The 27402-nt window shown below is 35.1% G+C and overlaps 3 protein-coding genes and 2 long non-coding RNA genes across 11 annotated transcripts; 2 read left to right on the top strand and 3 right to left on the bottom strand.

Moving 5' to 3' along the window:
* The first annotated feature begins 994 nt into the window (after window positions 1–994).
* On the top strand, window positions 995–6038 carry LOC7480385 (protein CHUP1, chloroplastic). The gene is made up of 7 exons (XM_002298978.4): window positions 995–2200; window positions 2729–3667; window positions 3964–4095; window positions 4443–4624; window positions 4710–4821; window positions 5337–5483; window positions 5793–6038. Exons 1-7 carry the CDS (start codon window positions 1415–1417, stop codon window positions 5871–5873), a joined length of 2379 nt encoding a protein of 792 aa, XP_002299014.3. The 5' UTR covers window positions 995–1414; the 3' UTR covers window positions 5874–6038.
* On the bottom strand, window positions 4365–7209 carry LOC127905105 (uncharacterized). The gene is made up of 2 exons (XR_008058795.1): window positions 6992–7209; window positions 4365–6596 (listed from the first exon to the last, which is right to left on the bottom strand). It is a non-coding gene; the product is annotated as an uncharacterized LOC127905105 (long non-coding RNA).
* A 2772-nt stretch (window positions 7210–9981) lies between these two features.
* On the top strand, window positions 9982–11044 carry LOC7480386 (protein LIGHT-DEPENDENT SHORT HYPOCOTYLS 4). Its single transcript, XM_024597898.2, has one exon. It carries the CDS (start codon window positions 10125–10127, stop codon window positions 10851–10853), a length of 729 nt encoding a protein of 242 aa, XP_024453666.1. The 5' UTR covers window positions 9982–10124; the 3' UTR covers window positions 10854–11044.
* Window positions 11045–13271: 2227 nt separating this feature from the next.
* LOC112323806 (uncharacterized) lies at window positions 13272–15887 on the bottom strand. The gene is made up of 4 exons (XR_002977272.2): window positions 14584–15887; window positions 14350–14454; window positions 14108–14186; window positions 13272–13890 (listed from the first exon to the last, which is right to left on the bottom strand). It is a non-coding gene; the product is annotated as an uncharacterized LOC112323806 (long non-coding RNA).
* Window positions 15888–16492: 605 nt separating this feature from the next.
* LOC18096022 (suppressor of mec-8 and unc-52 protein homolog 1) lies at window positions 16493–21366 on the bottom strand. Of its 7 annotated transcripts, none has more exons than XM_024605281.2 (11): window positions 21037–21344; window positions 20482–20585; window positions 20085–20314; window positions 19507–19590; window positions 18811–18938; window positions 18543–18588; window positions 18393–18452; window positions 18137–18244; window positions 17720–17807; window positions 17461–17514; window positions 16493–16890 (listed from the first exon to the last, which is right to left on the bottom strand). In XM_024605281.2, exons 4-11 carry the CDS (start codon window positions 19579–19581, stop codon window positions 16847–16849), a joined length of 603 nt encoding a protein of 200 aa, XP_024461049.1. In that variant the 5' UTR covers window positions 19582–19590; window positions 20085–20314; window positions 20482–20585; window positions 21037–21344; the 3' UTR covers window positions 16493–16846. The 7 variants fall into 7 exon arrangements, 6 of the variants coding, with proteins under 6 accessions (XP_024461049.1, XP_024461056.1, XP_024461073.1 ...); XM_024605288.2 differs by having other exon boundaries at window positions 20085–20144; window positions 21037–21341; XM_024605305.2 differs by having other exon boundaries at window positions 17710–17807; window positions 21037–21341.
* Between the last annotated feature and the right edge of the window lie 6036 nt (window positions 21367–27402).

A 27402-nucleotide genomic window follows, 5' to 3' on the forward strand; every position in this document is an offset into this window, starting at 1 on the left:
TATTTATAGATTTCACCATTATGATGAGAGCGGGCAGTATAATTTCTTGAAATTGACTTGAGAATTTAGCTAGGTTAACTAAATCTCGAGCCTTCAAGGTTACCTTGAGCCCAACTTACCAAGTTACTTGTGTTCCGAGATGTTTAGAATTGTAACAGAGTTACTTGTGTTCCGAGACCGGTTGTTTTTTAAAAATATATTTTATTTAGAAATATATTAAATAATTATTTTTATATTAGCGCATTAAAAAATATAAAAAAAAATAATTTAAAAATTTAGAAAACTTCAGTTTAACTGTAGTAGTAAACACACTTTAAGAATGTGTTTTGAAATATTGTTTGCTATGAATTTTGAAAAAAAAATTTAAATTAATTTTCTGGTGTTTTTGTATTATTTAATGCATTTCCAAGCAAAAATTACTTAAAAAACAAGTGTTATTTCAAAAATATTTTTTATTTGAAAACATATTAAAATGATATTTTTTAACATTGAAACAAAATAATTCAAAAATTTACACAATTTTGGTTCAACCATAGCGGCAAACTCTCTAAAAATATGTTTGGTATTGTGTTTTGAACATCGTTTGTCAAAAAAATTAAATTTTTTTAAATTAATTTATTTAATATTTTTTAAATTATTTTAATGTGTTGATATCCAAAATAAATTTTAAAAATAAAAAAATATTATTTTAATATATTTTTAACAAAAATCAATTTAAAATACCATAAGAAACATGCTATGATTGTCTAAAAGTAACCATCTCTAACTTATAATTAATTTTTACTGGTATTTTTATTTTAAACTTTGGTGAGGGAATTGACAAACAGCTAAGAAGCAATGACCCATTAATATGGACTGATGTTTTGACTTGTCTTCCATACCCTCTCGTGTGGAATATGGTCCCCAGATGATACAGAAAACGACCGTTGCAGTTTGCACACTCTCCCTCGTACTCCTCAAACCCTAACAACAATAATAATAATAAAAAAATGTTTTTTTATTGGAAGAAAAACAAATTCAAATTTCAAACGTTCAAATTCTTGCAATAAAAAAAAGCTGCCACCTTTTCTTGCAACAATATAGCTCTTCACTCTCTCCAACAGTTCTTGATCTTGAAAACCGGAGCTTCCATTTATAATCATTGTTTTTTCATTTCTAGCACCGTTTAGTGCTTACTTTACCATTCAAACAGCTCCTCTTCAAATTCAAATTCCTGCTTTCTGTTCCATTTAAGACAAGCCCATGTTCTTGTTTTGATTTTTTAGCTTTCTTAGCTTCTTTGATGAAGAAAACCCATTTTTGAGCTTCAAAAACTTACGGGTTTTGATTCTTTTTAGCTTGAATGATCAAAACCCTTTTGTTTTTCATGTTCGTTTTATAGAGGAGAAAGTTTGATCAATTTTTGTTCAACAAAATGAGAGAAGAAAACCCAGTTGAAACTAAAACAAAAGCAACAAGATTTGCTGATCAAAACCAAGCACCAAAGTCACAAAACACTAAAGGAAACAGCAACAACAATGCTTCAAAGATCAAGTCTTCATGGGGTTCACATATAGTGAAAGGCTTCACGGCTGATAAAAAAACCAAAACACAAACAATCACAGTAACAACCAAGAAACTTCCATTAGCAAGTTCAGATATTACAAACCAAAAGAACCTCCTTGTGAATTCTCATTCAAGAGTGAAAAGATCACTCATTGGTGATTTATCTTGCTCAGTTACAGGAAGCCAGATACACCCACATGCCTACCAGGGTAATCACAGGAGACAATCTTCAGGGTCAAGAGATTTGTTTGTGGAATTAGACCAATTAAGGAGCTTGCTTCAAGAATCAAAAGAAAGGGAGTTTAAGTTGCAAGCAGAGTTATCAGAGCTTAAGAGGAATGGGAGAGTAGTTGATATTGAAAGGGAACTTGAAGCAAGAAAAAATGAGGTGGATGAGCTTTGTAAGAGAATTGGGGTTTTGGAGTCTGAAAAAAGTGGTCTTTGTGAACAAGTGAACGAGTTGTGTTTGATTTCACAGAAGAGAAACGAAGAGGTATTGAAAAGGGAAGGGCATGAGAGTTCATTGGGGAATCTTGAAATGGAAGTTGTGGAATTGAGGAGGTTGAATAAGGAGCTGCAGATGGATAAGAGGAATCTTGCTTGCAAACTCTCTTCTATGGAGTCTCAAAAACCTTCCCTTGCCAAGGCTTCTGAGGTAAAAATCAACTCCCGTTCCTCTAGTTTTGGATGCTTTGTTTGCTTGATGAGAAAATGCTATAGTGGAAAAGAAAATGAAGTTCGTTTTTTAAATTTTGAAGCTTTCAGTATTAGGGACTTGAAAAGAATAATGGTTTAAGATAAATGGGGTAGAATCTGTGGTTAATTTATTTGATTTTTTTTCTAGAAAACAAAGTAGAGCAAATCAATAGATGAAATTGATTAATCTAATGATTTAATTTGTTTGGGTTTTATATGATTCTATCACTCAATTACCTTCAATGCAAGCACAGAATTTCAATGTTTTATTATTTTGGCATTGATTAATTTTGTCTTGATAATGGCTTCTTTGATCCATGGTGTAGTCTATTTCCATTATTAGTTACTTTTTTTATTAGAAACCAAACAGAGGACCAATGATGTTGATTTGGTGCTATCATAATCTCTTTTCTTTTTGCCTTAAGAGTCTTAAGTTTAATATAACTGGCCAGGTTCCACTACTGAACTCTCTCTTGAATTTTATCAGAGTGACATTGTTGCAAAAATTAAGGCTGAGGCATCTTTGCTAAGGCACACAAATGAAGATTTGTGCAAACAAGTTGAGGGTCTACAGATGAGCAGACTAAATGAGGTTGAGGAGCTAGCCTATCTGAGGTGGGTCAATTCATGTTTAAGAGATGAATTGCGTAATTCATGCTCAACAATGAATTCAGATAAGTCCTCAAGCCCCAAATCGGTAGAGAGGAGTGACGAATCTGCTGGCTTAATGTCTTGCCAGAGTAGTGACTGCTTGGAATATAATAGTAAAAGGAGATTAAATTTGATTAAAAAGTTGAAGAAATGGCCTATTACTGATGAAGACGTGCCAAACTTAGAATGCCAAGATAAAAATTGGGTGCAATCGGAAGATGGGAGAAGTCCAAGAAGAAGACACTCTATAAGTGGATCAAAGTTCTGTATAGAGGAGTTGGTACCGAATAGGAGAAGGCAATCTGATGGTTTTATGTGTATAAAAGAAATGGAAAATGAAGTAGAGCTTGTAAGTTCTGAAAAGTATGAGTTTGATATAATTCAAAGACCTCAAATCCTTGCATACTGCCAAGAGACCAAAAAAATTTTAGGTCCATTAGATGTTGAGAAAAGGGCTTTGCGTGTTCCAAATCCCCCACCAAGACCCTCATGTTCTGTTTCTGGACCTAAAGAGGAAGGTTCGGCTCAAGTTTCACTCCCACCACTGCCTCCACCACCTCCTCCTCCACCACCACCTCCAAAGTTCTCAGTGAAGAACACTACTGCAGGAGTGGTGCAGCGAGCACCTCAAGTCGTAGAGTTTTACCATTCATTGATGAAGAGAGACTCAAGAAAGGAGTCTTCAAATGGAGGAATCTGTGATGCCTCAGGTGTTGCAAATGTTCGGAGCAACATGATTGGTGAAATTGAAAACCGATCATCACATTTGATTGCTGTAAGTGAAATCTTACTTCTTATCCAAAGGTCAACTACAAGTGTTGTTATTGAATAGCTTGCTTGCAATGTGTTAAAAGATAACTGCTTTTTTTTATTTTACCATGAAGACAGAGTAAAGAAATGAAAGCTTGTATGCTTAAAGCTTTCTGGGATTGGATTTGCTATTGTGAGGATGCAAGTTTTCACTTCTTTATAACTATTATCAGATGGAGTCCAAAAACGTATATTTTTGACATTTTTGTGCTGTAAAAGAAGTTCAAATGCTTAGTAGTAATTCTGTTTTGTTTTCCTCAGATCAAGGCAGATGTTGAAACTCAAGGGGAATTTGTCAATTCACTGATCAGAGAGGTCAATGGTGCTGTTTACCGAGACATCGAAGATGTTGTGGCATTTGTGAAGTGGCTTGATGATGAACTTGGCTTTCTTGTAAGTTTTTTTCGTGGTTAGAAACATTGTCGGAGTCGACAATTTTTTTTCCTTTGGGTTTTAGTCATAGGCGATGAGAAAAGCATGTTAGCAAGAATATTTCAAATGCTTTAATGACTAAAAAACTAATATTACACCCTATTTGCAGCATGTTTATGATGTAATCTTGAAGATTTTATGGTTTAGAATTACGTTAAAAATCCAAATGACATGGAATTTAAAGTAGAAACTTTGCTACTCACCACGGTATCCATACTTATAAGGAGATAAATTCACAAGGGAAAATAGTATATATGGATGACAAAAAGATGTTATATCATCCTCATGGTGCTTTCATTTACGTGAAGGTGGATGAAAGGGCAGTCCTGAAGCACTTTGACTGGCCAGAAAAGAAAGCTGACACATTGAGAGAAGCAGCGTTTGGGTATAGTGATCTTAAGAAGTTGGAATCTGAAGTATCATATTACAAGAATGATCCCAGAGTTCCTTGTGACATTGCACTAAAGAAAATGGTTGCTTTGTCTGAGAAGTAAGAACCTGAAATTTTGCCATCTGCTAATGTTTTATCCTGAAATAATTTGTCTCCGTGTATATTAATTTGATACACCCTGCAGGATGGAACGCACTGTTTATAACCTTCTACGAACAAGAGAGTCTTTGATGCGTAATTGCAAAGAATTCCAAATTCCCTCAGATTGGATGCTTGACAACGGAATTATTAGCAAGGTAAGCCATGACGTTCTCATTTCATTCTTCACTAGTTAGTTTACAAGTTAAACATTACAAGATCTGGACACAAGAAAAGAAGGAATAAAATCTGGTCCATCTTCCTTTGGAGGAGATGGCAATACAGTACTAAGAAGCGAACAATTAACAACGACCAATGGTTATTTCAAAAGGATGGCTTTTGGATTAAGCTTTAGAGTTCGAGGAATTGAAAAGTTGCACTTTTTGTTAAAACTGGACATACAGATGACTAAGAGGTGAACAATGGAAAACAACTGATACATTCGAAAATGATGGCTTTTGGATTAACCAGTAGAGTTGAGGAAATGAAAAGGTTTAAGATTTTGTACTTCTGTTTAAGCTGGACATCCATGTGATTGTAAGCTTCTTGTAATTCTTGAATACTTCCTAGAAATTTTCTAGGTACAACCCTTACTGCCAATTTTATGCTGCATTTCCATCAAGTATTTTTCAATGACCTTCACATGGCAATTAATCAACAACTCGTGTTGTAGATAAAGTTTGGCTCAGTTAAGTTGGCAAAGAAGTACATGAAGAGGGTAGCTACAGAAATCCAGTCTAAGGCAGCAGCACTAGAGAAAGACCCTGCTCTGGACTATATGCTACTTCAAGGGGTCAGATTTGCTTTCAGAATCCATCAGGTTTGTAGATAAGCAATTTTGTGGCTGTTCATTTTATTTCATCTTGATTTATTGCACCAACAAGATCACTTTTTGTACCAGAAAGAAAAGTATCTCTCAGAGTGAGATTCTTGAACTCAACTGTTTGGTTTGGTTGACATTTATTACGAACATAGAGATGGGGTAAAGTAACTAATATTTTTCAAGGCAGCATGGTTTGCACAGGAAAAATCAACTTTTCTCTGCCCAGACATCTTAAATAATGTTTATGAAGGGGAAAGAAAAACAATGCATAGCAAAAGTTAATGATTTTTTTCTTGCCTTATGCAGTTTGCTGGAGGATTTGATGCAGAAACAATGCATGCATTTGAGGAACTTCGCAACCTTGCTCACCTGCTTAACAAAAAGTAAAAGAGAGTGGGGGCGATTTGTCTTACCACCTCAGTAAGCTTTACTTGAATATAATATCATCTGGCCGGGGTAGTGTATTTATGGTGTGGTTTGCTAAGGGTTTTAAACAGTTGAAAGTTGTACAAGTTTTGTGTGAAATAGGAAGCAATTTTGTTTGGGCTTTTACTCATTCTTGAAACAATGGAATGTAAAAACTCGAGTTCACATTCGATCCCTCTGGCTCTTTTCTGGGCACACAGGCCCTCATGGACAGTTTGTAGGTGCGCAATCCCTGTCTGAAACACACAATGATAGCTACTGGTCAAGCAAGGCCCGTCCACCTTGTAGGTGCAATCCCTGTCCGAAACACACAATGATAGCTACTGGTGAAGCAAAGTTGGGAGGTTGTTGATGTCCAAAGTCAGATTTCCAGAAAGGGGCTTCTCAGATCTTTGAAATGCAATCAGATTCCTGGCACAGGGAATTGGGATCCTAAGAGTTCTTAAGTAACATTTGAATTTGAAGTTTCCATGCATTTTGATCATTGTACATTTTTTACGTTCAAGTTCCATGATCATGGAAACTTGAACGGACAGAAAATCATCAGAACCAAGCCAAGATAATACAACCAACCCTTTTTCTTTTGCCAAGAACCTTGTCAGGTTGGAAGGAATTGGAGTTCAATCTCTTTTATTGAAAATGGAAGCTCCATTTCAAATTTGTCATTCAGCAATTTACAAAAAGCTGCACCAACAATGACAGATCCAAAGAGTAAGAACAAAGAGAAGGGTAATAACCATGGATAATCATGTTGCAATAACCAACGGTAAGTAAAACATTCTTGGATGCATTGGTGTCCACTCATAATGCAGCCATGGTCCAAGGAACTAGTCCAATGGGGCATGCATGCAGGACAATCAGGTACCCTTTTTTTAAATAAAAAAAAAAAACTGTATCAAACTATAAACAGGTAATAAAAAGAAAGAACCAAGGGAAATTAATGAGAGGGAGAGTCGCTGAGAAATGTGATGGCCATGGCTATTCCTAGTCTCCATCTGGCAAGAAAACAAGAGGAGGCCTTTGATTTTTTGATTAAATAATAGCCCAGAAGACAAAAAAGAAAGGGAAAAAAAAAGTACCCGATGGATTTGACATCTTGACAAGATGTAACATAGCAACCAGCCACCTACAGGGACCGGCTCATCAGATAAAGATGTCTCGGACGCTCCTTTCTCGGCAAGAAAGCTGAGGAAGACAATAAAGTCCCTTCTTCACTTCACTGCCCAGTCAATCACATTGATTTGCTCTATCACTCTTTGATTTTACCCTTCATAGAATCGTTGCTCTTTTTAACCAAAGCCAAACCCTTTTTTTTCAAGATTTCTTTGGCAAGGCTTTCCTTTTATAAGGATAAGATTTGCAATTATTTATTATTTTATATTAAATAATAAAAACATGTAAAACCTGGACATTCATGCCGTCAATCAGCTCGCTTGATTTGGTTAAAAACTCAATCAATTATTTATGATATCATTTAATATTAAAAAAATAAATTTGTTTTTTTATTATTATGAGTTTCCAGTCTATGATATAAACCTTAACTTGGATGCGCCTTCAAGTCAGATTTTGTAATTATTGTGGAAAGAAGATTGAATGATCAATAATTGAAAATTGGTGGTGTATAAGAACCTGCAATAATTGTGATGGATATATATATCTCATTTCATCAACCTTTTTCAAAGAAAAATGACATGAAGCATAAATTAAAAAATAAATGCACTCAAAATAATTAAAACAAAATCTCTATTTAAAAATGATTAAATAAGAAAACAAAATCATAGAGAGGTGATATTGATTGAAATATAAATTTAAAAATTATTTTAAAAAAGAAAAATTAAAAGAAAAAAAATAATAGCTCCGATGTTGTGGCTTAACTTGTCAAACATGTGATCTGAGCCATGAAATTAACCGGGTTTAATAATTTTTTACTTTAAATTTATATTTAACCTATATATATATATATATATATATATATATATATATATAAAAGAAGCAAGCGTGGGCCAAAAAAGAGCCTAGACGCGCATGCTTATGACCCAATGTGTTACGGCCTTGAAAGGAAAATCCCAGGTGTGGTGGTGGGTTTTCAAGTCGAAGCCCACATGTATGAGTTTGATTTATTTTGTTTTAATTTTTTAAAAGGGTGGATGTTCTATTTTTTTTAAGGAAAAAAAATACACAGACAATGTATCATCGACGAGCCTAGATTCTGGTCACCACTGTGACAACTAAAAAAATAGGGTGGTGTTTTTTTCCCTAAAAATCCAATTTTTAAGTCACTTCAACCCTAAAAACCTTACCAATACTCTTGGAACACCCACAAACCAATCTGTTACGCCAAAAAAATCTGAAAACCTGATATCAAACCAAGTTAGATTTATCTTCTTTGATTTAGATTTGTTTTTCAAGCAATATTAAGAGCTCTAAAACACCAACATCAAAGCTTTCTCGTCGCATGAAATCCATGGATACAAAATATTTTGGTGGTTGAAAATAACTTGAACGGTGACTTTCTCTCTCATCACTGGAATCCGATGACCTCTCTCTTTCACCTCTCTATTAAGGGATCAAAGAATAATACAAATGGAGTAGTTTCATACTAAAAGTAATTTTTGAAATTTAAGAAGATCAAAATTATATAAATTATATTATTTTTAAAGATAAAAAATCTAAGTGTATTTTACATAAAATCTCCGGCATGCTACTTATATTTGATGTCGTTTTCTTTTCTTTCAATCCCATCCTTACCTAAAAAAAAAGCAATTATCCTTGGATCCAAACCAAAATGAATTATTACAATACAAACAGTAAATCCACTACAACTACAACTTGTTAGTGTTTATCTTCAGTGTAAACAGTGTTCATATACAGTAACAATGTCACCCCTTTTTAGTTGTTTCATGCTTTCTTACACATCCTTGAAATTCAACAGTAACATCAGTCATCATCAATCGATAATAATTTGGTTCTAAGCCAAGTGTTCATATTGTTCTCTTATCTATTTTCGCTCGTGACCAATTTCTTATCCGCAAGAGATTCTTTGTTCAAGACTTGCGCAACACGATGTATTTTTTTTATTATTATCTATTTTCGCTCGTGACCAATTTCTTATCCGCAAGAGATTCTTTGTTCAAGACTTGCGCAACACGATGTATTTTTTTTTTTATTATTAATGTGGATGTTCGGGTTAGCTTACACGTACCTCGATTAATCTCACGAGTTCTGAAGTTAACGACCATGTAAGTCTCTAGTGACCATCATATTAGTAACCACATTGCTCGAACCTGAGACCACAAGAAGAGAAAATCTCTTGGTCCCAAACTCTTACCATTGAGCCACCTATTAGATGGTTAAAAAAAAAATTGCGGTGTACTTTACAAAAAACATGTAATATATGTTTTTATATCTTAAACAAACATACTCTCTAAATTTATCTGAATCATAGATTCAATGATTTTTGTTAATATAAAATTTAACTCTTGTTAGGTTTCTTTTCATACCTTTTTTAAAAATTATCATAGAACCCACAATCCAATTAACTTAGAAGAGTGTTTTTTTTTTTTGAAATTGTTTAAAGTGAAATCATTTCGGATATTGATTTGTAATTTTATTTAAAACAATATCATTTTATGTTAGATTTAAATTAACTTAACAAATTCAAAGCTAAAGTTTCATTTATTTATGTGACACGGTGTGATATAATATAAATTTAAAGTATTTAATTAATCACTATATCAAAACTATATTTTTAATTTTTTTAAACTATAATCACAGAAAATACTATAATGTATTTGTTTATGCCGACAATACCGCAGTTTGCCGTATAAGAGCATCATTCACAACGAGCGTACCCTAAGTAAAGGATGGCCTCTCGAACAAAGGTGAGCTAAAAACAAAGAGGAGGGGCAATGGTGAAAAAATTCTGAAGTGACCATGGTGATATGATATTCAAACCGTCATCACTTACAGGACGTGGGTTTCTTTGCATGGGTCCCTCTTTTGTCTCCTTCTCTGCATCTCACATCAACCCTTCCTCTCTCCTTGCAATCCCTCTCTTTGAGGCTTTGAGCCCTTGCTTTATATATTCTCTCACACGTCTCTCTTCTCTTCCATGAGTTCTTCCCCCCCCCCCCCCCCCCCTTCTCCCCATCTTATGTGATTCCTCACGGAAAAAAGCAATCTCTTATCTCCACCCCCCACAAGACCTACAACATGTCAGCTGCTGTTGCCGCCGCCGCCGCTGCGGCCATCATGTCATGTAACTCTGCGAGGAGTAGTGGCTCGTCAGGAGCTTCTAGGAGCCACCAATTGCAGAAAGGACTGCTACTACCATCACCATCACCATCACCATCACCGCCATCTCCAATATCATTACCACTTCCATTGAGTCGTTACGAATCTCAAAAGCGACGAGACTGGAACACTTTCGGACAGTACCTGAGAAACCACAGGCCACCACTGGCACTGGCACGGTGCAGTGGTGCCCATGTTTTGGAGTTCTTGAGGTATCTTGATCAGTTTGGCAAGACCAAGGTGCATAGCGAAAATTGTCCATTTTTTGGCCATCCCCATCCACCGTGTCCTTGCTCTTGCCCTCTCAAGCAAGCATGGGGCAGCCTTGATGCTCTCATCGGCCGTCTCCGTGCCGCCTTTGAAGAGAACGGTGGACTGCCTGAGACGAACCCTTTTGGTGCACGCGCTGTGAGATTGTACTTAAGGGAAGTGAGAGATGCACAGTCTAAAGCTAGAGGGATAGCTTATGAGAAGAAGAAGAGAAAGAACCCAACACCACAACAGCAGCAACAGAAGTTACAAACTGCAGGAAATGGTACTTATCAAGTTCAACAGGGTATTAGTAATGGTGGATATGTTGTTCCAAGAAATGCCCTCTCTGACGAGGCTGCAGTGCTCGGTGTAGGAGATGTGCCTGTGTTCAACTAAGCCAATAATAGCACTACTTAATTGGTCTAGGGTTTACAACTATAAGTAATTAATATGCAAGGTAGTATTGTAATGCAAGCTAGGGTTTAGTATGAGATGGTTAATTACCTTTCCTTGTTCTTCGTGCCAATGTGTATTTGGTGTTGTTAATTAAGGGAGAAAATCATTATTCTCCTAATTTTCTACCTTCAGTGCTTGGCATAGTAATTAATCAGTACTTATCCACTAATCAGAATGTCTGTGAGATTTTCCTAAAATCTAGACATCGATCTTGGAGACCAAGAAATCAACTCATCATCAAGCTTGAAAATATATAATGGAGAAATGATTGCTCGATCCTATTTTTGATCCCATGAACATGAAGGGAAACCATTTGAGCACACAACATATGAAGGATTTCCTTGTCCCATATTGAAGATTAATTTTCTCAGCCTGCCTGTAGTGATGATTCATTCGGAATTTTGAGAAAGGTTTACAAGCTAGGTGGTGATGGATGCAGGCTGTGGAGTTAGAATTTCAAAAGGAATCCATCTCTCAATCTTGATCATAGCTTTTCTTTCCTCAATTTCGGGACAAAAATCATTTCAGCTATAAATCTTATTTTACCACTGGGACAAGATATTAATTTAGGCCGGACAGTACCACACATCAGTCAGCCTACCAACTTCTAGTTAGAGGAGAATTTTCTGATGTGTTGAATAAACAATCTTAGCAGTGATACAAATGAAAAACAAACCAAATTTAGTTGTTTATTTTTTTTTGTTAATTTTGGAGTTCATCTTATCTGCTTTTGTTTTAGGTTCCTTAGCTTGTGAAACTCTCTTTCCCATGTCTGTTCATCATAAATGTTTCAAGGAAAGTCCAAGGACATGTCTCTTCTTCTATGGGAGGTGTCTCTTACATCCAAGACAGACATCTCTTTTATATCCACACAAATCTTGTATGGGGAAGGCCAAGTCTTCACATTGACTGCTTCCCTTGCTTAGCAAAGTAGTGGTGGATAGAGTTTTCTGCTTTTAGATGGGCAGCTGAGCACATTATCTCCTTCATTTCATCCCCCAACTTTAATCATTACTCATTAGTGCTATGTTCTCAGCATTATTTTATACCATCCAACTTTATTTAGAGGATTACAGATATTAGCATCTTTCATGGATGACATCGATCTCTTGCTCCCATTAGGCCCTACTTGTGATGATGTAATAATATATAAGCTAACCTAGCCACTTCCACTCTAGTTATTGTGATGTAATTTGATAAATCATGTTGCAAATAACATAATCTTACCTACTTTTTGTTCCACTCGTACCAAAAACAAATCTTACAAACAGGGATGAGTGTTAGGTGGTTCAATTGGAAAATTCAACCGAATTGAATGATCAGCTGAAACTAAACGGTTTAGTACGGTTTTTTTTATTAAAAGAATTGAATTAATCTACAGGTTTTTTTATTAGTTAGACATTTTGATTTTATCTTTAACAAAATCAATTTGGTTTGATTAGATTTTTTTTGTTTTTTAAATTTAAAACCAAAACCAAACCGAATAGATTTTTTTAATTTTTTTATTGAATTAATCTTATGTGAATTAAACTAATTTTGATATTCAGTTATTTTGCTTAACCCTACTTGAAAATGTGTCGCATGATTATCTTGGAATTGATATATTTACAGCAAGTCTCTCATGAAAAAAGCAAATTAGTATTCAAAGATTGGTTTAGTAATGTGATTAATTCTAGCCCTAAAACCTCTTCAATGAGGGAAAAAATTGTAAGGAACTCCTAGTCCCTTAAAATGTACAGCAGTTCTGCCAAGAAAGAGAGCTTGATTTCCATCACAAGTCATGCAACACAGAGAGAAGCAAAAAGAGAAATGCAGTCTTTTAAGGAATAAGACATTCTCCACCCTGAAACAAACAAGCTCAAAACCTGGATAGATCTTTTAGGTGCCAACCTCATCTCAAAAATTTTGTTTCAATCCCGAAAATTCCTATGCAGAAAGGGTTGGCTCCTTTAGCCATTAAACGTTTTCTCGCCTGAATTGTGTGTGCGCCGGCGCATGTGTGTGGCCCACCTGTGGAAACAATCTCAAATACTAGTACAGACAGCTGGTTCATTAAGAATATATGCTCCAAATCAGAATAAGATTAAGATAGAAAGGTGGAATTATGCTGGTAAGATATGGAGATTAGGGTCATGCAAGATGGGGCCGAGTTCTTAGTCTAATCGGAGAAAATGGGTCTGGTCCTCGCTTTAAGCAGCAAAGCATGGTGGGATTAAAATAACAATACTTATCCTTGATTGCAACTTTGTATCGTATAGCAATAAAGGGAATTGTTGATCGGCCAATGCCTTTGCATCAACTATGGAGTACCGCTGCTCATCAGACATAAAAAGAATTTTCAGAGACATCATGCATATCTTTGTCAATGAATATATCAAGGACAAACAATCCACAAGTTCCAATCCAGAATGGAAACGAACCAAGATGGTAATCAGACTATAGATTATAAACCACACCTGGGTGTCTGATTCATGGTCCTTGCTAATTAGCTTTGACAGTCTACAAAGTACAAATGTTTTTTTTTTGGCTACAGAAGATCATGAAAACTTATCAAAAAGAAAATACAGGAATAGGGAATTTCTTGCGAGTAGTTTTGTTGATTATTGAGGTCTTTTTGTTGCTTTACTTTTCCCTTCTAGTTCTTGATGTCATGGTGTTGCAGACAACATCATTTTTATCTACCAACACAGTTCTCTCCAAGTGTAGTCTTCTATATGTTGCACTTGCAAGCCAAAGCAATGACATTGAAATTAACTATTAAAAATTCTGTATATACCAGCAGACCTCTAATATTTATGCTATTGATCTCCCTAACCCCAGTTCCAAATTCAAGTAGGATGTCAAACCTTGCATAGTGCCCACCAGAGCTGTGAACTGCCAATTGCTTTGGCTAGATCTTGGTAACCGTGGACTTGTCCGGTTTAGATCAAAGGAGTTATCACCAGCTGCTGATCAAGTAATTAATGAGCTCTAATATCTGTTCAAAGAAAACACTAATAAAAGTTCACGGTCAAGTGCGCAATTTGGATGGCTGTTCAAAGAAAACACTAATAAAAGTTCACGGTCAAGTGCGCAATTTGGATGGGGAAAATCATGGTGTTACGAGGACAAGACACTGAAATTGACAAGGTAATTTCTAAGCAAGCACACGAGAGCTACACAGCGAAAGAAAGTGTGGGCACAGAGCAACTTACTGAAAAAAATATGGCAATGAATAAGCAGGGAACCGCAAACCAGATGAGGTGTCCTCAGCAAGATAATTTTTCATCATAACTATTACAGAGCAACAGGTCATGTCAATTTTTTCTTTTTCAGCCATGGAAAAACCAGAAACCAAACAAAGTTGTCCCATCAAACTAGATGCCAACAGAAAGACGGTAGCATGTGTCAGACAGCAATGCACATACATATAATATGCATGGATATGTAAACCAACCTTGATGGTGAGTGCAGGAGTTGTTGGATACATGTCATCTCCATCTTCATTTCATACCAGCTATTTCGAGAAATTAGTGGAACTGTGTCCCAGAAGGAAGCGATCCTGAATGAGTCAACCGCCAAGTAGCCAAAACTTGAAAGTCAGAGAATAGTTCAGACAAAAAAATGCACTCAAAACAAATTTCGATGCATGCATGAAAAATTGTAAGGAGATTTTTAGAAGCAGCATGACCTCTAGAGTGCATGGTAGTCCATTTGAGGTGAGTTTCTGCACCGTGACCTATGTATTCGCCGCGGCATCGAGCAGCGACTAGGAGCGAATCCCATATTAATTAATGAGGCTTTGCCATTTGTTCACTTAAAACTCTCACATTACAAGAAGTATAGGTGCTAGGGCAATACCAACTTAGAGTGTGAGTAAGGAGAAAAAACTGGAGCAATCTGTGTTAAGTTCTTTCCCTCAGTGAATTCTTGGAAAGCATGTCATGTTGCACTGAATTTTTTTAAAACTTGCGAAAGCCTACTTTTCGAGACACAAAGTAATATAAAGCTGAAAATTAAATAAAAGTTAACCAATTTCATTATTCAACACAAAAAAAATAATAGTAAACCACAGACAATGAAAGAAAATGAAAACTAGTTTTTTGTTCTAACCTCACCTCATTTGGATCGATATAAGATCAAACAAAGAAGATGCTCGAGCCACGAAAATCTTTCATGCTGTTCCTGTTTGATTTCCCCTTTGACTGCGTTTTTCTTAAAATTGCTTGTGCCATGCATGTCTGATTCTCCAGATTCAGTCATTTCCAAAGAAGCTGTTCGTACAGCTTGAGGAACATAACCTTCTTTTCTTAGCTCTAGGAGCAGACTCTTCAGTGAGGAATAGATCTGAGGCTACTCTGGGTGACTTTCATCTGCAGCATAAAACATATGAGAGGTGTTGGTGACCACAAATCCAACTGCATCCAGGAACTTTGTAGACTCCTCTATCTTTCGTCAAATGTCGTATCCAACGCACACTCCTCCATTGTTCAGAGTCGGCAAGTACATGTGAAAGCAATAAATAGTAACCAGAGATTTTTGGGTCCAAGTCAAGGAGATATCTTGAAGCCACTTCAGCAAGTTCCACATTGCACAAAACACAATCTTTATCGATCACTTCATCAAACAAACACCCTTCAGCAAAGAACTACCAACAAGCATATCCCTTCCCTAATCTAACATTATTCAAACCAGTACAAGCCTTAATTACATAAGGAAAAGTATACTTGAACAGGCAAAGCACCACAACCCAACATTTTAAAACAAAACAATAAATCGAAATCGAAGCAACCCATTTTCACAGACCCTCTAATCATCCATTTCCATGGCATGGCATAATAAAACTCAAGCTGATTAAACAGTTTCTTAGCATCCATAAAAACCATTACACAGCACATGCATACCCCACATTTTCCCACCCATTAAACCATTGGTGATGTTTAACCCATTAACAATGAATTGGGTATGTAGTTGTTTTCCTCGTTTAAGTTTTGGACTTGGTATTTTTGCAGGATTGATTCAAGTTGGGTGTCTAAAGAGTCTCTTCATTGTTTAAAAAGATTGGATCTTTCAAGGCTTTTTTTAAGACTTCAGCCTAGTATTTGTGAAACGTGTATATTGAATGTAGTTTCTTAGCATCCATTATATATATATATATATATATATATATATATATATATAGTATATTGCCATTAATTTGAATAAATCACACTTAAGAAACTCTTTACATCTTTATCAAACTCAACAAAAAAATCTGAAGCCAATGATGTTTTGGCATAACCCATAATACCAATGCGAGAGAGAGAGTTAAGGCACAGTTCCTCGAATAAACACACCAGAGAGACCAACCTCCAGGCACATGTCTGTTTGATATGGCTACCAAATTAGGTTGTTAGCGCAAAAAACATTTTTGAGGTTTTTTCAACGCAACGGCAAGTCCAATCATATTGCCAAACATTGCTACTTGAAGTGGCAGGCCTAATATTTACAATTGGTGCAACCCAACCCCAATTCTTCTTCCTTCCAGAAAACCCTCCTCCCCTGAAACAGGATGAGAGTGGTTGCTAGTCAAGTGTGCCTCCAATGCGAGAGAGATGAGATTGACAGGGAAATATAATAGCCATCTTGTACTCATTTGCTATACAAGAAATGTATTCAGAATCTTAAACTACAACAAAGAATCCCTCTTCCAAATGATATAGACAAATAAATTATCATCTTCAAGGACAATCTTCCAATCTAACATATATCAATCCTTCCTACCGATTCCTAACTCTTGCACTCTGAACCAGTTACGGGCGGCTCTTTGACAAATGGAAGTCGTTTCTCAAAAATGCAACAAATGATACAAAACTGAAAGGTGTCTTCAAGGGAAGTAATTATGGCCAAAGCAAAAATTTCAAGGCTTCCATAATTTCATTGTGCAATCTTCACTGTAGGTAGCAAGAAGATTTCTATGAGGATGATGGGTAACACCTATTACATCCTTCTCGTGAACCTGGCAGTACCAAAGGTCAAAACATGCACTTGCAAGGTTAGAATGATCTATGCACTGAATTGCACATAATAAGCAGAAAAGCAACCAATGCAAAAGACACCAAACTATGCAGTTTCTTGACTGAATTAGGACAGCTTCTATGTTACAACATCCATGCACAAACATGAAGCTACATGCTCAGAGAAGAATCCCAGAAGTGTTGATAACTAATCAGCTCATATACCAAAGCAGCAAACACCAATCCATACAATGTAGATGTGGAGGTTTGTTGTTAAATTCAATGGCCCCAAAATGCAATGATAACATAAATTTCATAGCAGTTTAACGTCATGTAAACTTATATCACCTAATAAGCCCTCGTTGAAACAAGGACAGCTAAGTCCAGCCCAGATTCTTCCCTTCGCTCATTTTTATTCTCTCCCTTTTGGGTTTATACCAAAACACTCGATTGAGAACAAGTTTATTTTTACAAGATTATATATTGATTGCTGGTTTAAGATGAAAGGAAAAGGACGAAATAGAGAGCAACCCAAAGCCCTAGACCCTGCCACCGCCATTGTGAAAACTCACCATCATTAGATGCTCTAGTTTGCAGAGGATTGGAAGCTGAAGCAGTAAATATTCCTGCAGGCAATTTTGAGGACAGTTATTAACAAAATTAAGCCGTCTCAAACACCCATCTCTCAACTTGTCTCAGCAATAAATGACATTTTCATTTCATCCTTCTCTTCTTTTTTTATAGAATTCTTATTTTATGAGAAAATAAATAAAACACAAAATTGAAAATTTTATATCAGAATCAGGTGGATGAAGGAATGCCTGTCTTCACCAACACAATAGATCCATTCCCCTTTTGGTGATACACAGGCTGCAGCAAAATCTCCAGCTCTTTTACCTGAAGAAAAGCTCTTCACAACCTGCATAACAGTCACTCAAAGCAAGATGTTATTGATAATGAATTATCAAAACTCCTCTACTTATGCACCCTGAAAGAGTTTCAGTGAACAAAAAAAGTACCTTAACCACTAAAACATAGAATTGTAATCTATCTATAGAATGGTAATCTGTTTATGTTTGCTTTTGTGGTGGTCTAAGACTAGTAAATGCTAGAGAACTGTCAATGGTTTGCTGTCAAAAAAGTAGTTGGTACACTATCTAAAATTTGGTCCCAACCCCAAAACCAATCATGGAGGAGTAACAAATAAGAGACAAACTATTAGCATCAGCTGGAGTTGAGAGAAACTACCTGTCCATGAAGTGTCATAATGCATACCGATGATGTCATGTTACATACAACAATATGATCAGTGTTTTTTGGGAAAAGATGAACAGAGTTCACAGAAGCATCACCTCCCTTACAATCCACACAACAAGCAACAATCAGCTATGTGCTGTAGAAGGCAAAAGCAAGACATATAGCATGGATGTATTCTATCCCAGGTATGCCCCATGAGACTATGCAGCTCGATCATGATCATGCAAATTGGATTAAGAAAAAATACCCTCAATGGTGGTGGTGTCCTGAATGTATGTATACAGTCAGTACTCTTCATATCCCAAACCTACTAAGAGGCAAAAAGGAAATTTGTTATAGCTGCGAGAGAAAAGGAATGTAACCTAATGAAAATGCTGCAGCTTAATGAGTGACTCACCTTGACTGTGCAATCACTGGAGTCAGTAACAACACGAGTTCCATCACTAGTGAAGATGGCATCATTCACATAAAATTAATAGCAAGAAAATAACTGTTGTATGGATAAGGGAATGACTAAAGTTAGAAATTCAATGACCACACGATAAAATAGAGATAAAGATAATAGTGTTAAAAGGTGTCAACTGATTATAGTGGTGAGCAGAGACACTATAGACAAAATTAACTTGCTATACACAAAATAAAAAAGTCCATTAATTTAATCGAACCTGGGTGTGTTGTCAAACGATGCACTTAGCAGCTGGCTTCCATCACAAGAGAAAGCAAGACTCGTGACTCCCTGAGAATGTGCACATTCAATACAACGCAAGCATTGACCAGTCCTTGTACACCAGACCTGAGAAAAATTGCATGTTAACAAAGTTCATTGCATATGGCAAAGTCAAATTCCAACTTTAATAATTTTTCCATAAGCCCTGACCAGCAATGCAAATTTCACCCGAGCTGGAAAAACACACAAAGCTTAAATACAAAAAGGTGTGCTAAAACATCACCGCTATTCCATGTAAATAACAAAATGTTTTCCTCCACTCATAAAGCATTCTCTAAGTCCTTACAATCTGCAAATCAATAAATTCAAATGCATACCAACCACAATCAAACTTAAAGTGTCAGGTCTTAAGAACTTTTCATGACTTTTTTTTGGCTCCCCCTAATTCTTTTGAGAAAAATTTACACTTTCTGGTCCCAGTAGAGTTACCAAGATGTCTCAAGAACTCATTCTTCACAAGATCATTATAAACTAATGCCTCTATTGTCTCAGAAGGAAACTTTATGGATAATTTAAACATGCACAACCGTAAAGAGAACTAGAGAAGGTAACAACATTAGATATTATATAGGATATAAAAAAGACAAAATTCAGAGGTGTGGTGTAGATGCAAGCATGTAAGGCTATGACTTACTTTGATCCTCCCATCTTTTGCTCCAGATGCAAGCATCTCAGAATCAACACAGAGGACAGGATCATCATGCATCATAAAAGTTTCCTGAAAAGATTTTACATTTTTAGCAAAAAACTAGTAAATCCTAAATCAATTTGAAACAACCAAAGGACACATGGAAATAATCCGTTCTCATGCTCTACTTTTCATTCTTTCTCTACTCATGTTTTGGCACATGCTTGAGTTTTCCTGTGAATCTTTAAAAGCTATATGATGCCAATGAAAAAACAATACAGGATTCTGTTTAACACAGAGCACGCGATAACCAGAGCAGCATCAGTTTGGTGCGGTGAATGACAGAGATTCAATTTTGGATGATATATGATGCAGGGATAGACCTTAGATGTTTCTTTTTCAAGATGCTATCCCATAACATTGGACAGATGAGAAAATGGACGGGATTTGATCAGGTGAGGCTCGAAATGAGAACTATATAATATCAACAGAAAAAACTACACTATCCCTTTCCTGTTATCGATAACAATAATAATAATAATAAAAAAAAAAAGCAAACAAAAGGTTATAAAAAGCAAACTCACATCTCACATCAGCCTGGTACTAAGATCCTTTTCTAGCTTTCCACTTGCATAATCCCACACCTAGCAGTGATCAACAGATGAAATATCACTAAAGACTCATTCACTAATTTTTCATCGTCTGGAAGCAGTATCCAAAAGCATAACTCGATAAACCCATCAATAGAGCATGAGACAAGGAACTGCCCATCTGGTGAGAATTTAGCACATTCTGCATTACTTTTTGTTCCAAACTACAGAACAATGCGACAATTTAAAAACTACAAAATAATACATGCAAACCGGATAAAAATAAATATCACTTTTAGCCTGAATACTACTGAACCCTCCTGTCATTGTTCTTAAAATTCTCATATCATTCCAAAAGGTCCAAGTAATAAATTTGGATTAATGCAACTACCTTTATGGTGTGTGAAAGTGTTGTTGGATACATGTCATCTATATCTTGTTTCATGGCAGCTGTTCCTCGGAATAGATCAAACTGAGTTCCTGGAGGAAGCAACCCTGGATAAGGCAAACAAAATAGCTTCCATCCATTATCTTCAGTGACAGTAAATGGCAAAAAAGTGTATCAAATTTCCCATTGCCCACTCCCATGAGCAGAGATTTTGAGGATCGACCTTAATTTAAAAAATAAAGCACTCCAAACAAAAGATACGTGCAAAACAAAAGGGTTAAATTTAAAGAAAAATAATTTTTTTTAGAGGCTACACAGATTTCCTTATACATAGTTTGTCCATCCAAGGGAAACAAAACGATAAACACTACTGTACTACACCGGCAGTTATAGAGTTGAAAATGTTTTAATCCTAGCTTTTCGCTGTCTCTAATTGACTCTACTATTAACACCCATAAACACTACTGTAAATCACATTCTAATCCCCAAAAACCTCCAGAATCTTTACAATTATAAGCAACAACCACTGACAACACAAATAGGGGAAGAAAAGGAAACCTTGAGCAATCTGTGCACGGCGTTTCTCCTTTGTTGATTCTTGATGAGCCTGTCATGTTTCACACAATTCCCAAGCCTTTGAGAAGACAGTAGAAGAGTACACTTAAAACCCCAATTATATTATTGATAGGCATGGAAATTCATTTGGAGGGTTTTTATCTCTTATAATGCAAATCAGGAAGAAGAAAATGTTAATGCAATAAGTATGTTCTATATAGCATTGATGTCCCAAGTAGAACAAATGATTTCTTGTTACAAAAAATACCAAAAGACAACAATGATTTACTGTGATTCTAGACAAGTGTTACTATACATCGAAGCAGTGTTTTTACTATTTAACCCTTATAGCAAAACTAGTTATGCTTGCAATTGAAGGTATAATTGTCTTTTTCAAAATATCCAATTATCCATTAACCATTTCAAAATTTAGCGGGGACAAAATGTCTAGAATGTTTCTTTTGCCCTTAAAAGCAAGAAAAATTAGGCTTCGATGAGGGCGCTTTTGGTCTTTTAAAAAAACAGAAACAGGGTATTTAAATCCATCCCCTTGGAGGAGAAAAATATAGCATGGGCAGAGGGGCTTCTCAGTCTTTTTTATTTTTTTAAACAGTAAAATTACTATATAACCCTTTGATTCTGAAAAAATTAAGACCGCTAGGGAGGGTATTTTTTTTTTATATATGGTTTTGTTGTAATTCTTAAGTGGAGCCAGGGGTATTTGAGTATTTTAATATGAATAAATCATTATTTTAATTTGGAGGTGGTTGTCGCATGCTTCGTACGTGACAACAAGTGGGTATCGCTCGTGCTTTTTTTGTGGTGCGTGCAACACCTCTATTTGCACTAAATATAACCTCTCAGGGCGGCGTTCAATGCATTTCACCAGTCTCATAACAGCGGTGAGGCGCATGTTTGCGGCCGTGACGTGAAGGAGAGTCGGCCGCGAGTTTTTCCCTCCCTCCCTCTCTCCTTCTAAAAAACCATGATGGCCATTGCAAAAAAAATTATATATGGCTATTTGTTTGTTAAATTAAATTAAGTCCTTATTCTTTTTATTGCAATTTATTAAGTTTTTTTTTTCAATTTCATCCCTTAACATTTGATTTTTATATAAGATTTGATCATCATTCTTTTAATTGCAATGTATTTAATTTTGAATCATTTATTGAGTTAATTTTTTTTAAAAATTTCATCACTTTACACTTGATTTTTGTATTAGATTTGGTCTTCGTTCTTTTAATTGTGGTGTGTTTGGTCTTGGATCCTTGATTGAATTAATTTTTCTTTGAATTTCATCACTTGACATTTTTTTTATTAAATATTGTCCTCACTCTTTTGATAGTTATTTTTAGTTGTTCTTATCCTTTTCTTGATTGAAATTGTTTTTCAATTTCATCCCTTATAATTTGGTTTTATTTTTTTTGTGTGTCAAATTTAATTATCTTTCTTTTCAAATCTATATTTTTTAAACCACTTCTTTTTTAATTTGTTTTTTCAAGTTTATCCCTAACTATTTTGGCTGATTGAGGGTTTTGCATTGTTATTTATTTGGATTTGTCTTTTATGTTGTGATCCAGTCTCATGATCCATGTTACAGGTTTTTAAGGTTGGATTGGGTTGGCTTCAGTCATTTTAAAAAAATTAAAATTTCATCCATCATCATTAAGTTCATTGGAAATTTGTATTCTTTTTTTTATTCTTTTGTGAATTTGATTTTTTTTTTAATTTTGCCATTCAATTCAATATTTGATGATATTTAAGGTTTGACCATAAATATTTTGATTTTTAATTTTGATCATTCACTATTTTATCAAATTTTAATTTGTTTTCAGTTTCATCATTAGATCCATAATCTTTATTTTTTTATTTTTTTTAAGATTTGGTCCTCATTCTCTTGGTTTTATTTTTTTATTTTGGATTCATTTGTTAATTTGAATTTTTTTTTTATTTTAAATTCATTTGTCAACCAAATCTTTTTGTATTATAAAAAAATCAAAATAATATCATTTAAAAAAAATAGTCAACAGGTTTGACTCTATTTTGATTAGATTTTTCACGGGTTAATTGAAACATGGTTCAACCCATGTTTTTAGGTGTCTTACACTTGATAAATGCTCCCCAAATTTCTTTTCATGATTATTATTTTTTTTATTTTTTTTTAATTAGGTTTTTTCTATCTCATAATCCATGTGGAAGGTTTATCCGGATGGTTTAAATTTTTTCAAATATCACTTTTTTTTTTTTAATATTTTGTATCCTCGATTCTGTTTTTTCTTCGGGGTATAGTTGTGGGCATGCTATGAGGAAATGTGTCTCCACGGAAGATCAGTTTATGGGCGGAGCAGTTGGTGTGAATTGAAATTAAGCTCCATCTCCGTGTCTGAAACCCGAACAACGATCAAGCTCAAGCCCATCACCATTTTAGTCCGGAAATTGCAATGAAATAAGTTACCCTGTGTCTTGTAGCAGCTCAATATTCTTCTGGGCTGCAATGTCATGTGGTCAGGTAGCCATGAGTCCACCACCACATGTTATGATGTTTCCGTTCAGGCTCAACATTCTTCTTCTTTGGGCATTTTATGAGCCGCCTACCTACGCTGCGGGACTTCCGAATCAGAGTTTTCTTGAAACCCAAAAAACAAAAAAAATTGTTATTAAACTTCATCAAATAGATCTATCTTCAAACTTTTTGATTCAATTTTTTATCTTATCCATATTTAATATAAAATTATATAAAATTATCTTAATATAACTTAGTTAACTTCACATGTCCAAAAAATAATTAAGATAACCACTAAAAAACATGATTTGATTTTTTTTTTAAAAAATTAAAATTACATTTTCTTTAATATTGAGATGTCGATACATTAAATTGACCTGAGTTTTGATGCTTAATCTGTCAAATTCATCATTTGAGTGCTTCACTGGGCTTAATAACTTTGTTTTTTTAGGAAAAAAACTATTTCTTACTTAATTATATGAGAGTAAAAATAGATACTTGTAAAATTAAACACAAACCAAACGTCATAATATCTATTTGAGATTGTGATAACCAAAACAATTTATGAAAATAAACTAATATATATATATATATATATATTATATTGTAGTTAGCTCCACTAGACATTACTTAAGAACTTGTTCGAGACAATTTGCTTGACAGAACACAGAATCAATGCCACAGTACGTTTGCATGAAACAGCTAGCTTCGTTACATCTTATGCCAAACTGTCCCCTGAATTCTAGCATAGTTAAGAGAGATGTGAATGCATGACGATGGTTTTCTGAACTTGATTTGCACTCAAAGGGGCTTAGGATCTCTAAAGGATCCCTCAATTACTGGCTAAAATTAAGATTTTAGCTTCCTCTCTTTGGAGATAAAGTAATTTATATCACATGGGTAAGGGTTACATGCCACACAATCCAAGGGCTTAAGTATCCAAAACCCTAATTTAAATGTCAAATATCACACATATAAACTAATCAATCAAGAAGATGGTTCGGCTAGCTGTTTCCAATGTGCCTATATATAGCATAAATTACAATAATATTGGTCTCATGTTCTCAAGATCATGATCATCATAAGATTAAAAAAAACGAAAAAAACAGGCTTGGTTTGCACTCCTCTGGGAAGAAGCTTCCTTAGTTGAGGGCATCGTGTTATTAATTGGTCCAGCTAGTTCAAGTAGTTCTTTCTTTAGCAAAAGCCTAGGCAATAGGCACTGTGGTTGGTGGTGAGAAGCAGGAACCCCACGCATGATCATCTGGGCTCCCGAGCTCTATGGAGTTTGAAATTTTCATAAATTCAATACATGTCTAGCACTAGCGATCAATTACTGTGTCTTTCTCATATTGGCTCATATATATATATATATATATATATATATATATATATTAGTGCATCGATCGAGCATCATTCTTGTTCAGAAAAGAAATCTCATAAATGCAAAACACATACCCAAAATCTAGATTATTGGTTTGGTAAGAGCCCTCGTGTTTCTATCAACTTATTCAAAAATCAAATTATTAATTTAAACTAAAATCTTAAAATTATTCTTTTATTAAATTAAAAACAAAGAAACCGGTGGCAGTGTCGATCAAAGCTGTCCATGTAGAAGACGTCGACGGCCGCGATCCATGTAACCGGTGAACTTGCTGGTAGACGGCTTACGTAGGGTGGTGCAAGATGCTTATGCAAGTGTCTCTCGCCTGCCATATCAATTGACATTGCAGGCGAAGACAACTAAACACGAGATATTAATTTAAACTAGAGAGAACACCCCATTTTAATCTTAATTAGTTCTTTGATCATATATGCCCCACTTTTTGATTAGATTAGATTAATTATTGAAAGAAATGTTCGTCATCAGCGAAGAAAGTGGCATCCTACTGCTGAGAGACGGATTTTTATACTATGGGCAGTGATGATAAAATATTGCGGTGGTGGGTGCACATGGACATGGATGCTTGTAAATCTTTTGATTAGTGTTTTTGGAAAGACAAAAACAATTTATAGTAATGCTCAGAGAATCCCAGTTCAATCTGCTCTCTTGTGGGGAGGAGGGTGTGTCATGCAGGAACGTGGGGCAAGTGTTGTCTGGAGCCAATCAAATGAATGATCCATCCATAACTATGTCACTACTAGTTAGCTTGGCTTTAGCTAGGGTTTCCATGGGATATTGGACCACCCCCACAGGAGAGAATCCCAGTTAGCAAGTTCTTCTATATTGCTTGACAATTAAAGCCCATGAAAATAGATCACAGGAAGGAAGGTAAGAGACATAGAAAAATGGGATCAACGAGGACCACCAAACTAAGACACCCCAACTTGGAAATCTTACATTAGGTTAATAATCTTGTTGATATATATAATTCAATTTCCCTATACAAAACTTATATATATTTATCTATATAGGCCACCAACCATAGCCCTATTCTTCTATTCCCATCTTCATGTGGGATTTTTGTTTGTTTGATGAGATGCATGTGGCATATTTATTAGGCTTGGACATTAATTGGATTTAATATAACATTAAATTCCCAATATTTTTCATGGTGTAGGTATATATATAGCTGTGAGGTTGTACTTTGGCTTGGCGTGTGCATACATCATGTACATGTGCCACCCGGAAAGAGAGAGGACATAGTCAAGCTTTCCTGAAATATTAATGGAAGCCAAGAATGTGTAAGAATGAGGATGGATCATGAAATATAGTTAGAAAATAGTGAGAAGATATGTAGTTGGCAACTAGCAATGGTCTTTCGAAGGAGTCCAAAGCCAAGAACTCCAAGTGCTCTTAGTGAGAGAGAGAGCGAGGGAGAGAGAGAGATTTGTTGCTAGGCATAGAAGATTCTCAAAATGTCTCATCAAATAGAAGAGGGTCGGTGATATCCTTGATGATCATTGGCCCATTGAAAGATTCAATTCATCACATACTAATTAAAAAAAAGGCACCTCTCCTCCCTCCACCACATCAACATCCCATCTCATAATTACTTTCCTTTAATTTACATATAAGATTGAGAGATAGATTGAAATTACATATAGAATCTGTTTTTTAAAATCTTTTTAAAATGGTTTCTTATGAAAAAAAATATAAAATTGATGGTTTTTTAAATGGTTTTAATGTATTAATATAAAAAAATAAAAAAAATATTGTTTTAATATATTTTCAACTTAAAAACACTTTTAAAAATCATTATACACCATACTATTAAATACCCATGAAGAAGCATTTCTTTAAAATTTCTAACATAAGAACAAAAACCTTGGATTATAGCTCAAAGCTCTCATCTATCGGTCATCACTCCAATATATACGTCTCATCAAACATGACTATATATGCATGTTTAATCAGCACCATCACACCCAACTTCATAAAAGAAACCTTACTTTTATGCAAGAAACAAAAGGCATGTATTTGACCTTTTTGTGACCAAATCTTCCAACTTTATTACAAAACAACACACCAAACTATATATTAAAAAAAACATCTTGTGTTTAGACTCTAATTATATACATAAAACTAATCTTATAGCTTGTCATTTATCTTTCCGACATATATAGAACGTGAGACCCTAGTTTAGATATGCTTCTAAATCTCATGCATGATAATTAATCACCTTTTTCAAGTTTAATTATGGTTAAAAACCATGAGTGGCATTTATTCAAACCTTAATTAATTAATCTCTTTGGATCTGTAAATTGTTTGCGTACATATAGCTAGCTAGCTAGACTAGCTCCAAATTTGTACATCATGGAAAGTGCTTGGAAATTGTTTAGTGGGAGATAAAGTGGATTCTGAAATGGAGGAAAGCCGGCAAAGATAAATCACAACCACAATACCAAGCCAATGCTATATATAT

This window comes from Populus trichocarpa, chromosome 1, assembly GCF_000002775.5.
Source record: "Populus trichocarpa isolate Nisqually-1 chromosome 1, P.trichocarpa_v4.1, whole genome shotgun sequence".
Taxonomy (NCBI): domain Eukaryota; kingdom Viridiplantae; phylum Streptophyta; class Magnoliopsida; order Malpighiales; family Salicaceae; genus Populus; species Populus trichocarpa.